We start from the raw sequence: 16,336 nt of genomic DNA on the forward strand, positions 1-16,336 counted from the left end.
CTTTCACATGCATATGATGCAATTGAAAATACCATGGCTTGGGTCAGGCGCACCTTAGTCTTCAGGGTGACATCTTTGCTCTTCAACACTTTGAAGAGGTCCTTTGCAGCAGATTTGCCCAATGCAACGCGTCTTTTGATTTCTTGACTGCTGCTTCCATGGCTGTTGATTGTGGATCCAAGTAAAATGAAATCCTTGACAACTTCAAACTTTTCTCTGTTTATTTCATGTTGCTCACTGGTCCAGTTGTGAGGATTTTTGTTTTCTTTATGTTGAGGTGTAATCCATACTGAAGGCCGTGGTCTTTGATCTTCATTAGTAAGTGCTTCAAGTCCTCTTCATTTTCAGCAAGCAAGGTTGTGTCATCTGCATAATGCAGGTTGTTAATGAGTTTTCCTCCAATCCTGATGCCCCATTCTTCTTCATATAGTCCAGCTTCTCGGATTATTTCTTCAGCATACAGATTAAATAGGTATGGTGAAAGAATACAACCCCGACACATACCTTTCCTGACTTTAAACCAGTCGGTATCCCCTTGTTCTGTCCGAACAACTGCCTCTTGATCTATGGAAAGGCTCCTCTTGAGCACAATTAAGTGTTCTGGAATCCCCATTCTTCGCAGTGTTATCCATAGTTTGTTATGATCCACACAGTCGAATGCCTTTGCATAATCAATAAAACACAGGTAAACATTCTTCTGGTATTCTCTGCTTTCAGCCGGGATCCGTCTGACATCAGCAATGATATCCCTGGTTCCACGTCCTCTTCTGAAGTCGGCCTGAATTTCTGGCAGTTCCCTGTCGATATACTGCTGCAACCATTTTTGAATGATCTTCAGCAAAATTTTGCTTGTGTGTGATATTAATGATATTGTTCTATAATTTCCACATTTGGTTGGATCACCTTTCTTGGGAATAGGCATAAATATGGATCTCTTCCAGTCACTTGGCCAGGAAGCTGTCTCCCATATTTCTTGGCATAGACGAGTGAGCACCTCCAGCGCTGCAGCTGTTTGTTGAAACATCTCAACTGATATTCCATCAATTTCTGGAGCCTTGTTTTTCGCCAGTGCTTTCAGAGCAGCTTGGACTTCTTCCTTCAGTACCACCGGTTCCTGATCATATGCCACCTCTTGAAATGGCTGAATATTGACTAATTCTTTTTGGTATAATGACTCTGTGTATTCCTTCCATCTTCTTTTGATGCTTCCTGCGTCGTTTAATATTTTCCCCATGGAATCCTTCACTATTGCAACTCGAAGCTTGAATTTTTTCTTCAGTTCTTTCAGCTTGAGAAACGTCGAGCGTGTTCTTCCCTTTTGGTTTTCCATCTCCAGCTCTTTGCACATGTCATTATAATACTTTGTCTTCTCGAGAGGCTCTTTGAAATCTTCTGTTCAGTTCTTTTACTTCATCAGTTCTTCCTTTTGCTTTAGCTGCTCGACGCTCGAGAGCAAGTTTCAGAGTCTCCTCTGACATCCATCTTGGTCTTTTCTTTCCTTCCTGTCTTTTCAGTGACCTCTTGCTTTCTTCATGGATGATGTCCTTGATGTCATTGCACAACTCGTCTGGTCTGCAGTCACTAGTGTTCAATGCGTCAAATCTGTTCATCAGATGGTCTCTAAATTCAGGTGGGATATACTCAAGATCATATTTTGGCTCTCGTGGACTTGCTCTGGTTTTCTTCAGTTTCAGCTTGAACTTGCATATGAGCAGTTGATGGCCTGTTCCACAGTCGGCCCCTGGCCTTGTTCTGACTGATGATATTGAACATTTCCATCGTCTCTTTCCACAGATGTAGTCAGTTTGGTTTCTGTGTGTTCCATCTGGCGAGGTCCATGTGTATAGTCCCCGTTGATACTGGTGAAAGAAGGTGTTTGCAATGAAGAAGTCGTTGGTCTTGCAAAATTCTATCATCCGATCTCCGGCATTGTTTCTATCACCAAGGCCATATTTTCCAACTACTGATCCCTCTTCTTTGTTTCCAACTTTCGCATTCCAATCACCAGTAATTATCAATGCATCTTGACTGCATGTTTGATCAATTTCAGACTGCAGCAGCTGATAAAAATCTTCTATTTCTTCATCTTTAGCCCTAGTAGTTGGTGCGTAAAGTTGAATAATAGTCATATTAACTGGTCTTCCTTGTAGGCGTATGGACAGTATCCTATCACTGACAGCACTGTACTTCAGGATAGATCTTGAAACGTTCTTTTTGACGATGAATGCAACACCATTCCTCTTCGAGTTGTCATTCCCAGCATAGTAGACTATATGATTGTCCGATTCAGAATGCCCAATACCAGTCCATTTCAGCTCACTAATGCCTAGGATATTGATGTTTATGCGTTCCATTTCATTTTTGACGATTTCCAATTGTCCTAGATTCATACTTTGTACGTTCCAGGTTCCAATTATTAATGGACGTTTGCAGCTGTTTCTTCTCATTTTGAGTCATGCCACATCAGCAGCTGAAGGTCCCGAAAGCTTTACTCCATCCACGTCATTAAGGTCGACCCTGCTTTGAGGAGGCAGCTCTTCCCGAGTCATCTTTTGAGTGCCTTCCAACCTGGGGGGCTCATCTTTCAGCACTATATCAGACAGTGTTCGGCCGCTATTTATAAGGTTTTCACTGGCTAATGGTTTTCAAAAGTAGACTGCCGGGTCCTTCTTCCTAGTGTGTCTTAGCCTGGGAGCTCAGCTGAAACCTGTCCTCCATGGGTGACCCTGCTGGTATCTGAATACCGCTGGCATAGCTTCCAGCATCACAGCAACACACAAGCCCCCACAGTACGACAAACTGACAGACATGTGGGGGATATCTATATATGCCACCTGTAAACACACACTTACTGAGGAAGTACTTACTGATGAAAATCAAAGACCATAGCCTTCAGTATGGCTTATACCTCAACATAAACAAGAATCCTCATAACTGGACTAATAAGCCATATCATGATCATTGGAGAAAAGATTGAATTTGTCAAGGATTTCATTTTACTTGGATCCACAGTCAACACCCATGGAAGCAGCAGTCACGAAATCAAAAGATGCACATCATTGGGCAGATCTGCTGCAAAGGACCTCTTCAAAGTGTTGAAAAGGTGTCACCCTGAAGATAAGGTTCGCCTGACCCAAGCCATGGTATATTTATTCCCATCGTATGCGTGTGAAAGCTGGGCAATGAATAAGGAAGACCGAAGAAGAATTGACGCCTTTGAATTGTGGTATTGGCGAAGAATATTGAATATACCATGGACTGTCAAAAGAACAAACAGATCTATCTTGGAAGAAGTACAGCCAGAGTTCTCCTTAGAAGCAAGGATGGCGAGACTGCGTCTTACATACTTCGGACACTTCATCAGGAGGAATCAGTCCTTGGAGAAGGACACCATTCTTGGTAAAGTACGTGGTCAACGGAAAAGAGGAAGACCCTCAATGAGTTGGATTGACACAGTGGCTGCAACAGTGGGCTCAAGCATAACAACAATTGTAAGGATGGTGCAGGATTGGGCGATTTTTCATTCTGTGGTACATAGGGTTGCTGTGAGTTGGAACCGACTCAATGGCACCTACAAAGAACAACAGATAAACACACGTATATACTCCTGTACACTTACGTGCATACATACATACACATGTATCCACGTTCCTGTTTTTTAGTTGTTGCACTGTTGTATGTACCCTAGCATTTACCAAAAATATCCTTTTTTTTTGGTTTGTACATTGTATAAAAATCATACTGAAAATGACATTTTAGATTATTAAGCCTTCCAGTCCCCAGACCTAGTACTATCTTCTTTCTTTCCCTCCCACTCTTCTCTACCCCCTATTTACCTCCTGCCCCCCCCTCACTTTTTCTTCCTTACTCTCTCCTTTTCTTCCTTCCCTCTTCACCCTCTCGGTCTCCTTCTCCCTCCTCTTTCTCTTTTCTTTGGTCTTCCTTATTTTCTTTTGATAATGTTGTATAGTTTTCTATGTAGCAATCTTATGTAACTTGTTAGATTTATTCTTTGGCATTTGACATTTTTTTGATGAAAATCGTATTTTCTAAGTATAGGTGGAATATAAAAACAAGATTTATGTTTATATTGCTCTTAATAATTTATCTTTAGGTTCTTTTGGATTGTATACGTATATAATCATCTGTCAATATGTCATCTGCAAATGATGCTTTTATTTATCCTTTCAGATGTTGTATATTTTATTTCTTTTTCTTGCCTTACTGTGCTGACTGGGACCTCCTGTCAAAAGAACGAACAGATCTATCTCGGAAGAAGTACAACCAGAATGCTCCTTAGAAGCAAGGATGGTGAGACTGCATCTTACCATCCTAGGAGGAGTGGCATGTTCTGGATCTAAGAGGGAAACCCTTAACATTTTACCACTATGTCTTATGTTTGCTGTAGGTGTTCTGCGCATACCCGTTATTAAAAGTTCCCGTCTTTTCTGAGTTTGAATTTATCATGAGTGGATGTTGAATTCTATCAGAATTCTTCCTCTGCATAAATTGTGATATTCAAATAATTGTTGTCCTTTGTTATTAATGTGGAGAATTACATTAAATTATTTTTCAAATATTAGACCAAGTTTGAATTTCTGATACAAATGATATTCTTCTATAGATTGCTAAATTTTATTCACTAATGCTTATATTAAGATTTTTTTCCCTCCGTGTTCATGAGTGAGCCTGGCCTGTATTTTCCCTTTGACAGGCCTTAGTATCAGGTTTATGCTAGCCACCGAGCACAATTTAGTTGCACCCCATGAGTTTTGATAGTATTTTCATTATTGTTCATTTCAGAATATTTTCAGATTTCCAATTTGATTTCATCTTTGACTCGTCCATTTTTTAAAAGTATGTTTCTTAATTCCCAAAGCTGGGAATTTTACAGTTATCTTTCTATTACATATTTTAAGTTAATTGCAGTGTGGTCAAGGAACTACCTTTACAATTTTAATTCTTTTAGATGTGTTGGCATTTGCCCTGTTGCCCAGCAGGGGTCATTTTTGTAAATGTTTTTTGTGTACTTGTAAAGGATGTGTAAAGAGCAGATATTAGATGTAGTACTTACATATGTTGATTTTGTTGTTTGTGTTAAAATCTTCTATATTCTTGCTAATTTTGTGCCTGAGAGATATATAAAAATATCCTGCTATAAATGCGGTTTTGCCTATTTCATAGCCCTGTCAATTTTTGCTTATATATGTTGATACATTTATATATATATAAATTACATATATATATAAGATATATTCAAATTTAGAATTTTTACATTGTGCTGGTTGACATTTTTATTCTTGTAAAATACCGCTGGAAACCCTGGTGGCTTAGTGGTTAAGTGCTGCGGCTGCTAACCAGAAGGATGACAGTTCAGATTCACCAGGTGCTCCTTGGGAACTCTGTGGGACAGTTCTACTCTGTCCTATAGGGTGGCTATGAGTCAGAATCAACTCGACGGCAGTGGTTTTGGTTTTGTTTTTGAAAATACCGCTGGTAATGGCCTTTGCCTTAAGTCTGTTTTGCTGGTTTTAGCATAGTTATACCACCTATCATAGTCATCTAGTGCTGCCATAACAGAAATACCACAAGTGATGACTTTAACAAAGAGAAGTTTATTTCCTCACAGTAAAGTAGACTAAAAGTACAAATTCAGGGCATCAGCTCCAGGAGAAGGCTTTCTGTCTCTGTTGGCCTTCTCATCAGTCTCCCTGGTCTAGGAGCTTCTCCACACAGGGACCCTGGGTCCAAAGGATGCACTCTGCTCCCAGTACTGCTTTCTTGGTGGTATGAGGTCCCCACTTCCTGCTAGCTTCCCTTTCCTTTTATCTCTTGTAAGATAAGAGGTGGTGCAGGCCACATCCCAGGGAAACTCTATTTACATTAGATCAGAGATGTGACTGGTATTTTAGTTGTCTAGTACTGCTATAACAGAAATACCACAAGTGGATGGCTTTAATGAAGAGAAATTTATTTCCGCTCAGTGAAGTAGGCTAAAAGCCCAAATTCAAGGTGTCACCTCCAGGGGAACGCTTTTTCTTTCTGTCAGCTCTGGAGGAAGGTCTTTGTCCTCAGTCTTCCCCTGGTTGAGGAGCTTCTCAGGTTCAGGGACCCTGGGTCCAAAGGATGCACTTGGCTCCTGGTGCTGGTTTCTTGGTGGTATGAGGTCCCCAACTCTTTGCTTGCCTCCCTTTCCTTTTATCTCTTGAGAGAAGAGGTGGTGCAGGCCACACCCCAGGGAGACTCCCTTTACCTTGGATCAGGGAAGTAACCTGGATAAGGGTGGTGTTACAATCCCATGCTAACCCTCTTTAACAAAATTACAGTCCCCAAATGGAAGATCACCACACAATACTGGGGATCATGGCCTAACCCAGTTAATACACAAATTTCGGGGCGGGGGGACCTGAGTAAGGGTGTTACAGTCCCACCCTAATCCTCTTCAACATAAAATTACAATCACAAAATGGAGGACAGCCACACAATACTGGGGATCATGGCCTAACCCAGTTAATACACAAATTTCGGGGCGGGGGGACCTGAGTAAGGGTGTTACAGTCCCACCCTAATCCTCTTCAACATAAAATTACAATCACAAAACGGAGGGCAGCCACACAATACTGGGAATCATGGCCCAGCTAAATCGATACACACGTTTTTTTGGAGGACATAATTCAATCCATGACACCGCCTTTCTTTCAGTGTGTGTTTACATCGTATATTGTTTCCCGTTCCTTTACATTCAGCCATTCTGTAAACTGTGTCTCTAGTAAGTGGTGTAACAAGCTTTGTCTTTTGATTGGAACGTTTAATATTTTGGGGTTAAATGTACCTGCTTAATATTTGCTTTTTAAATGTCCCACATGTTTTATGTTCTTTTTCTCTGCTTTATTTTTAATGTTTCTTTTCTGTTTTAACAGCTTTATTGAGGTATAAACCAACTTAAAAAAAAAATTGAGGTATAATTTTTTTTAATTTATTTTTTCTTGTTGAGAATACACACAGCAGAACATACATCAATCCAGTAATTTCTACATTTACAATTCAGTGACGGTGATTACATTTTTCAAGTTTTGAACCATTCTCACACTCCTTTTCTGAACTGTGCCTCCTCCCCATTAACCTAAGCTCATTTGCCCCCTAAGTTTCCTATCTAATCCTTTGAGTTGGCTGTTGTCATTTTGATTCCACGTAGGTACTTCTTAAAAGAGCACGATGCACAAGGCAAACATTCTTTACTAGTTAAGCTAAATTATTGTTTTGTTTAAAATTATTGTTTCAGGGTTCATCTAGCCTCAGTGGCTTCAGAAAGTCTGGAGTCCATGGGAATTTGAAATTCCATTCTGCATTTTCCCCCTTTTGATCAGGATTCTTCTGTAGAATCTTTGACTAAAACGTTCAGCAGTGGTAGCTGAGTATCACCCAGTTCTTACGGTCTCATGGCAGAGGAAGCAGTTATTCTTGGAGGCAATTAGCCACACATTGCGTATCCTCCTCCTGTTCCTGTTTTTCCTTCTTCCTCTCTTGCTCCAGGCTAATAAAAACCAATTGATAAAACTTGGGTAGCTGCTTGCAAGCTCTTAAGACCCGAGGCACTACCTAGTGAACTAGGAGGTAGAACAGATGCACTAAACATGTTATTAGGCCAATTAAGTGGCATACCCCATGAAACCATGACCCTAAACCTCTAAACCAAGGAACCAAATCCCATAAGGTGTTTGGTTGTACATAAGCAGACTCAACGGCTACGCTCTTTTTTGTCATTGTTCTGAATGTGTCTATCACACAACTTTTGCCAGTTCAACTTTTTACAGGTGTACAATTTATTGACATCGATTAACATTAATTGGCTGTGCAACCCAGTTTTTCCATCACCATAAACAAACTCAGTGCACCATAAGCAATAACCATGTCCCTTTTCTCCTTTCCTCCTGCCCACTAATAAACATTGATCTCTATTTGTCTTTTTATGTAAGTGAAGTCACACAGTATTTGTCCTTTTGTGATTTACTTACTTCACTCAGCTATTGAGGTATTGGAGCCATGGTGGCGCAGTGGTTAAGAGGTATGGCTGCTAACCAAAAGGTCGTCAGTCCAAATCCACCAGCCACTCCTTGGAGACCCTGTGGGAGCAGTTCTGCTCAGTCCTGCAGGGTTGCTGTGAGTCAGAGTCAACTCGGCAGCAGCGGGTTTATTGAGGTGTAATTTATAATACCATAAGATTCACTCATTTAAATGGATGTAAATGATTTTCGGTAAGTTTATAGAGTTAGGCAACCGTTACACCCATAATTTATTTTTTAGAACAGCTTTGTTGAGATGTGATTTACGGACATTACACAATTCACCCATTTAGAGTGTGTAAGTCATTGGTTTTTACTACGTACACAGCTATGTACCCATCACCACAATCGATTTTAGAACGTTACCTCCAAAAGAAACACCATACCCATTAGGAGTCACTCCCCAGTTTCCCCTTCTGCTCAGCTGCCAACAACCACTAATCTACTTTTTTTCTTATGAATTTACCTGTACTGGACATTTCATGTTAATGGAATCATGAAATATGTGGCCTTTTGTGACTGACTTCTTTTACTTAGCATAATGCCTTCAGGGTTTATCCACACGGTAGCGTGTATCAGCACTTCATTCTTTTTTATGGCCAAATAATACTCCATTGTATAGATACACCACATCTCATTTATCCCAGTCATCCCTTGATGTTTCCTCCTTTTGGCTATTGATACCACTATAAACGTTTGTGTACAAGTTTTTGTGTGGAAATGTTTTCATTTCTCTTGGGTATATATCTAGGAGTGGAATTGATCAGTCATGTGATAACACTGTTGTTTTATGAAAGGCCAGTTTTCCAAACTGGCTGCACCCAAAAAAGTGGCAGCACCATTTTTCTTCCCTCCACAGTATATGAGAGGTCTGATTTCTCCACAGTCTTGCCTGCGCTTTTACTGTCTCTGGCTTTTTGATTCTAGCTGTCCTAGTGGGGGTGAAGTAGCATCTCATGATGGTTTTGATTTGCATTTCCCTGATGACTTAAGGATGCCTGGCATCTTTTTATGTGTTTATTGGCCATTTTGTGTATCTTCCTTGGAGAAATGACTATTCAGAATCTTTGCCCATTTTTTAATTGTCTTATTTATTATTGAATTGTTAGATTAGGAGGGGCACCTAGTCACTTAGAGGAGAGAGCAAGGCCAGTCAGGGAAAATTTCTAGCTGTTTATCTTATTTTTTGAAGTTGGAGAAGGAGCTTTCCAGGTAGGAAAAACAGAAGAGGATGTTTTAGGCAGGAGGAGGAACATGTACAAAGGGAGAACATAGACGTTAGGATTGAATGTGCATTTGAGAGAGGTGATGTTGGCAAATAGGTGACAGATTATGAAGGGGATTGTATCACAGGGCAAGGAGCTGGACTTTTAGATTATAGGCCTTTGAGAATCTGTTTATAGCAAGAGGCATTTGAGATACTTGTCCTGGGTGAGTTTGGGAGGCAGCTGCTCCCTTTCCCATATCTGCTGGGAGCTCTTTCCTCACTAGTGAAATGTTTCTCTCTCTTTTGACCCACAGTTCACTGAAACATTTTTGACGGAGAGGGACAAACAATCCAAATGGAGTGGAATTCCTCAGCTCCTCCTTAGACTGTATGCAACCAGCCACCTCCACAGTGACTTCGTTGAGTGCCAAAACATCCTCAAGGTAACTCTTAGGGTTCTTGGAGGGACTGCATTCTGGGCCTCCAAGTGACACAAGCTATCTGCTTTTTTTAAAAGCCTCTATTAGTAGCTATAGAAACTTTGGGAAGTTCAGAAAAAGTACAAAGAAGAAAATAAAAATCATCTTAATCCTACGCTTGAGAGATAATCATCATTGAATTTCCACTGTATATCCTTCTGGTCTTTATTCACTCATGTTTTGTGGCAGCGCTTGCTTAATTTGGGAGATCAGCACTGTGCCCTGGAATTTATTTGGATGACATGCTTTTTGAACAGGGTTTAAAGGATCCCATATTGCTGAAGGGGCAAGGAAGGGGCGTTGTGGTTGTTGAAAATTGTGACTAAGAAGATTGAAGGGCCTGGCTTGATGGTTGACAGATGAGTGGAAATTGTGCAGAGACATTATTCGACAGCAGTTGTTCTCAGACTTGAGTGTACAGCAGAATCACCTGGAGGGCTTATTAAAACAGAGTGCGGGGCCCCACCCCAGAGTTTCTGATTCTGTAAGTTTAGCATTACCATATTCAAACTTTACTTTGGGGTGGCCCCAAATTTGAATTTAGGGAACCAGCTCTGGCTGTAGTTAAAACCTCTGCTAGTTGTATTTGACCAAAATGAAACTGAATGATATAATGTTTTTCAGAGGTGAAATTCTGATTATTATATCACAGAATTAGCCATTCCAAAACATAATAAGCACTAAATAAGTTGAGTCTTTACTTTTAAGAAAAGACTTTTTTATTCTTGATCTTCTCATGGTTTGATTAGGATAGAAATAATGATAACCTCTTTCAGTTGGTTAAAAATACTCTGTAAAGAATTATACATTATTTCATTTGATTCCTGCAAAACCTCTGAGATATGGGGTGGAGGCAGAAGGAGGAGGGAAACTAACATTTGTGACTGCTTGCTGTGTGACCATTTCTTATTCACCCAGCTAGTATTTACTGAGTGCCAGGCATATTTAATTCTTACGGTAACTCTATGAGGTAGGTGGTATATTTCCCTGTAATAATCAAGAGTGTTTTGATCACAGGTAACAGAAACTCAGACTAGCTTAAGCAGAAAAAGGTTCTTTATCATCTCACTTAACTGGAAAGTACAGGTGTGAATTCAGGGGCCGAGCAGAGTCAGGCCTCCCATCTCCTGCTTTGACATTGGTGTGTGGCTTCATGTTTCTCCGTATGATCACAGCTGTAAGGTGACATTACTGCAGCTTGTGCCAGCCGCTGAGGCAAGAGGGATGAGAGACTGTTGTCTAGGCCTGATCGCCTGCCCCTGAGGCTGGGCCTGAGGTGCTCTTAGGCAGCCCCAGCAGAACCTTGTGGAAACAGGGGAAGGGTACATCCCCAGAGAAATGGGGTGGTCGTTACTTGAAGAAGAGTGGCTCAGAGATGTTGGACTGGCAAAATTCAGGTATCTTCTACATTCCGTTTTTCATTTGAGGAAGAGAAAACTGAGCAATACCCACCCAAAGCCTTGTGGCTGCTATGTGTGAGCCCAGATTTGTCTTACTCCAAAGACCAAGCTTGTACTGTATTATGTTGCCAGCAGAAATTACATTCTGATTTTACAGATGAGAAAAATGAGACCCAGAGACAGTGGTTTAGTCTTTTACAAGTGGTCTTTTGCAGAGTCTGTGACCTTGGGCAAGTCTTTTTTAACTTTTTTGTTTTGTTTTTTACCTGTAACTTGGGTAAAACTATACCTACTTTATTGAGTTATTTTAAGGATTAAATGTGTTAAAGTATAAAAGCCCAGTGCCTGGCACATGGCAGGCTTTCTCTTTAAGAGGCAGTTCTACTTTTTATCCACATGTGGTTCTCAAAGTGTGGTCAGCATTAGCGTCACTTGGGAGCTTGTTAGAAATGTACTTTCTCAGGCCCTACCCCAGACGTAGTGAATCAGGAACTCTGGGGATGGGGCCCAGCAATCTGGATTTTAACAAGCCTGTCAAGTGTTTTTGACGTGCGTTAAAGTTTGAGAACCACTGCACGAGCCCACTGCTGCTGTTTTCCTCAGAGGCTTCTAAGGAGAAACATAGTAGGGTCCTAGACTTCTTCCACCTCCCTGCTTTACCCAAAATAGCTCTGCTTTCTTCTATAAGCGCTAATTCTAGAGTCAGACTATCTGGGTTTAAATCCTGGCTCCACCGCATACAAGCTGCATGACATTCGCAACCTCTTTGTGCCTCAATTTCCTTATCTGCAAAATGTGGGGGGATAGTAGTAACTTACAGTATTGTGAAGATTAAATGAGATAATACCTGAAATGCTTAGAACCAAGCCTGGTACATAAAAATTAACTATTACTACTACCTTTATTATTATACCAACATTTCAATAAGACTTTTTTTTTTTTCTGTTAGCTTTATTCTGTATAAACAAAGGATTCTGTGGCTCAAATTTGAGAGCCACTATGGTGGCATCTAAAAATATCACTACCACAACCCTATAAACCACCTTTATTTAACGCGTGCTGCATCTTGGGACCTATGAGGCCTATAAAGAGAACTCCTTTCTAGTCTTGTCTTCAAGGAGCAGATTGTCTAGGGAAGAAGTAATGTAAATTTGTAAACAGTTGGGAAGTAAAAGTGCTAAATCCCACAAATGAATTACAGATGGCTTTGGGGGCTCAAAAGGGCAGCGGATTGCTTCTGGCAGAGGGGATTCTGGGAGGACTTCCTACAGGAGGTGTTTTGGTTATCTGATGCTGCAGAACCAGCCACCCTAAAACTTAGTAACTTGAAATTACCACCTTTTATTTCTCACAGTTCTTTGGGTTGATCGAATGGTTCTGATGTTTTGGTTTCTGGTCTTTTAGATACTAGAGCTGAATGTCTGTATACTTTTTGTTTTTTTTTTTAACTAGGAAATTTCTCCTCTTCTCTCCATGGAGGCTATGGCATTTGTTACTGAAGAGAGGAAACTTACCCAAGAAACTACTTATCCAAATACTTATATTTTTGACTTGTTTGGAGGTGTTGATGTAAGTAGCTGTTTATTATCACTGCTGCTATTGCTACTACTAAATGGTTTCAGAACTTAACTCTTGAAATGAGAGTCAGGAAAACATCTCAGAATTTATAGCACACATTTCAAAAATTTAACTTTTACAAGCTCAGTGGTGCTCACCTGTGTTGAAGCAGCATATTTTAGAAAAATTTTATTTATTTGAGTTGATAATATATCCACCTTTTAAAAAAAGATACCAGTGAAAAGTGTATCTCCCCCATTTTCCTAGTGTCCACTCCTCAGAGGCAGCAGTGATTGCTAGTTTCTTGTACGTCCTTCCAAACGTGCCCTCTCTGTATGTGCGTGTGCAGCCCCCAGCCCCACCACCTTAGGTTGATTTTCTCCCACATAAGAGCTGCATACTAACTAGTGGATACACTGTTCTGTGCCTTCTTTTTTCCATGTAGCTTTGTATCTCTAGCTTGGAGATAGTTTCATTTCAGTAAATATAACTCTGCCTCATTATTTTAAATAGGTATCTAGTATTCCATGATATGATTACACTATAATTTATTCACCCAGGCCCCAATCGATGAGCGTTTTTTCTTATACCTTTGGTATTATGAACAATGTTGCAGTAAAGATCTTCATTAAGCACTTTCATGTACATGCGAGTATATACCTTTGCTATCAAAGCATATGTCTTCTGTTGTTTGTAAGCTTGCCAGTTTACACCTAAGAGGTTTTATTAACTTACACTTGCAACAACAAAGTATAAGAGTTATCTGTTTAACTGCGCTATCACATCTGTTTACCCGGGCCATCACCAACACAGTGTGTATTGTTACGGACTTTGTTGTTGAAGTATAACTCGCATACCAAAAAGTACACCAGTAATTACTCCAAAATAAATTCGCCTTTGTCATTACCACTCAGATAAAAAATAAAACATTACTAGCACCCAGAAGCCCCTTTCACCAAACAGTATGTTTTGAGTATTTTTAATATTTACTAAGCAGAGATGAGATAGTATTTTTTCATAGTTTAAAAAATATACTTCCTTCTGAGATTGAATACCTTTTTATGTGTTTATAAGTATTACCTTTTCTGCCAGTTGCCTATTAATGTCTTTTGCATCTTTTTCTATTTGGTTATTGGGCCATTTTCTTATTGATTTGTAACCCATTGCTGTTGAGTCAATTCCGACTCAAAGCGACCATAGGGTTTCCAAGGAGCAGCTGGTAGGCTCGAACTCCTGACCTTTTGCTTAGTGGCTGAGCTCTTAACTAGCTGTGCTATCAGGGCTCCATTGATTTGTAAGGACTCTTAATTTTTTGAGTTCCTTTGTCATAGGTGTTATAATTTTTTCCTTGTTTGTCAGTTGTATTTTGACTTTATGGTATTTTTAAATGTAGAAATGTTTACTCTTTAGGCTGTCAGATTGATCAGTCTTTGCTTTTATGCCTTCAGAGTTTTGTTTCATGCTTTTCCACCTGTTGGATTATTCCTTTCTGATATTTTAATGTTTTCATTGTATATGTTTAAAGTTTTGCACCCTTCATTATGTATTTAGGTGTAATGAGTAAGGTGTTGAGATCCTACTTTTTTTTCTCCCCAGATACCTGCCGTTACCCCCATCACTGATTTGAAATGTCATTTTTATCGTATACTGATTTTCCTACACATACTTGGTTTATTTTGTGCTCTTTTTCTGAGCTACCATTCAGTGTTTTCATGCCACAGTACCAGTTGGTTTTAAAGATTGTAACTTTATAACATTTTAACATATGATAGGGTTAGTCCTTCCTAACATGTATTTTCCTTCCACCTGCAACACCTAATCTTCATGGCTGTTCCGTACCCGCCCATGAATTTCAGGATCAGCTTGTATAATTTTAAAATTTTTTGTTGGCATTACTACCTTAAATGACTGGATTAATTTAGAGTAAATTGACATTTTTATGATATTGAGTATTTCTGTTCAAGAACATGATATGCCTTCTTATTTATTCAAGTCGCCTTTTCTAAAACAAAATGTTTAGGAGTTGACTGTTGATTAATCAACACTGGACACCTATGTTTTCATCTAATACCTCTATACTTTTTCATAAAGGTATGGGTCAACTGCCTTTCCACAAACTATGTTTACTGTGTCTTTAGCTTTCCCCCATCTAATCTTCCAGTCTACGAACCCAAGCAAGAAAGGAAGGAAATTAAAGTTTTGACATGTTTTGTTTTGGTGAACCCTTGCTATTTTCTAGTGATCACAGATTTTTCTAATTGCTTAGTCCCCTGGTTACCAATCTATGGAATTGGCCAGAATCCACTTCCAGCTTAATAAACTTTTTTTTCTTCTTTTGCAGCAGTTTCCCCTCCCCCCCCCCCCCCAATTAAAGATACGGTCTTCTGGTATCTTTCCTGCTCTCTATGACTTCTCAGAAATTGCAAGCATAGACCTTAAGATGGCATTTACTAGTTTTTAGGAATCGTGGAATTAATTTTTCTGAATCTGGAGTTGTGACTCTCCTCTACCCCCCATCAGCCTTCTTCAGTCTTTCCCTATCTGATTTAGTCTCCACAGTCTGTTTTTCCACCCTTGCCAAAATCCTATACTCCCTTGTCCCATTGCGTTCCATTTTACCTGTTTAGAGAAACTGCAGCCATGGGTCTGTCCAATGCGTCTTTCTTTGCCCAAGTGATGCTTGGCTCTGTTGGTGAAAATCATGTTGTAGTGTTGATCAGTGCCCCTGTAAATTCATTGTTTCCAGCTTGAATTATACCTTCAGTTATCTGGCAGAATCCTGTTTTCCCCAGTCACATTTTTTCCTTTTCTCCACATTAGCTATTTCAAGCCACCTCCTGTTTTTCCTAAACCTTTGACGGTAGGTTCCAGACTGCTTTCAGGATAAATTCCAGACTTCTCAAAATGGTTTACAGGGGCCCTGCAGATCTCTCCAGCTTCTCTCATGACCCGCCTACAGCCCTGTGCTCCAGTCAGCTGGAAGGACTTTCACCTTAGAGCCTTTGTGTGTGATGTTCTCCCTGCTTTGAACACTCTCTTTCCACTCCCTTCCCTGGTGCACACACTTAGTATTCATTTCTCAGCTAAGATGTGACTTCTGCCCAGAAGTCTTCCAGTCACCCTTCCCACCTCCTAGGTCTGTGTGGGTTTTCCACCTTTGTATTCCCGTAAAACTCAGGTTGATTCCCATTATAGCACTGACCAAACTGAATTGTAATTTTGTATTTCTCTGTCTATACCAGTAGTTCGTAAGCTGAGAGTAGTGATCATGATTGATCATATTCCTAGCCCCTAGCATACTTGGCTGCTAACTGAAAGGTGATGGTTCGAATCCACCAGCCGTTCCTTGGAAACCCTATGACGCCATTCTGCTCTTTCCTGTAGGGTTGCTATGACTTGAAATCAACTCTACTGCAATGGGTTAGCATGATGCCTGCTTAATAAATGTTTAAGAGTAATAATATACTTAGTACTTGATAAGTGATAGATATCGTTGCCCCCTTTTAATAATTTAGTAATCACTAATAATCTCATCATCACAATTTATCTCATTTAATAATTTTCATAATAGCCTTATGAGGTAAAACATCATTTCAGCAAGTCTCTCTTTTCTGCACTATCTGCCCTACC

At 40.0% G+C, this 16,336-nt stretch overlaps 1 protein-coding gene across 2 annotated transcripts in view; it reads left to right on the top strand.

The window, feature by feature from the left end:
- TRPC4AP (transient receptor potential cation channel subfamily C member 4 associated protein) overlaps positions 1-16,336 on the top strand; it is an 83,284-nt gene that overhangs the window by 9,772 nt on the left and 57,176 nt on the right. For both annotated transcript variants that reach the window (XM_049868780.1, XM_049868781.1), the window contains exons 2-3: positions 9,585-9,713; positions 12,602-12,718. In XM_049868780.1, the coding sequence (XP_049724737.1) occupies positions 9,585-9,713; positions 12,602-12,718 (246 nt within the window). The remainder of the gene's footprint in view (positions 1-9,584; positions 9,714-12,601; positions 12,719-16,336) is intronic.

Source organism: Elephas maximus, chromosome 25, assembly GCF_024166365.1.
Source record: "Elephas maximus indicus isolate mEleMax1 chromosome 25, mEleMax1 primary haplotype, whole genome shotgun sequence".
In the NCBI taxonomy this organism is placed as follows: domain Eukaryota; kingdom Metazoa; phylum Chordata; class Mammalia; order Proboscidea; family Elephantidae; genus Elephas; species Elephas maximus.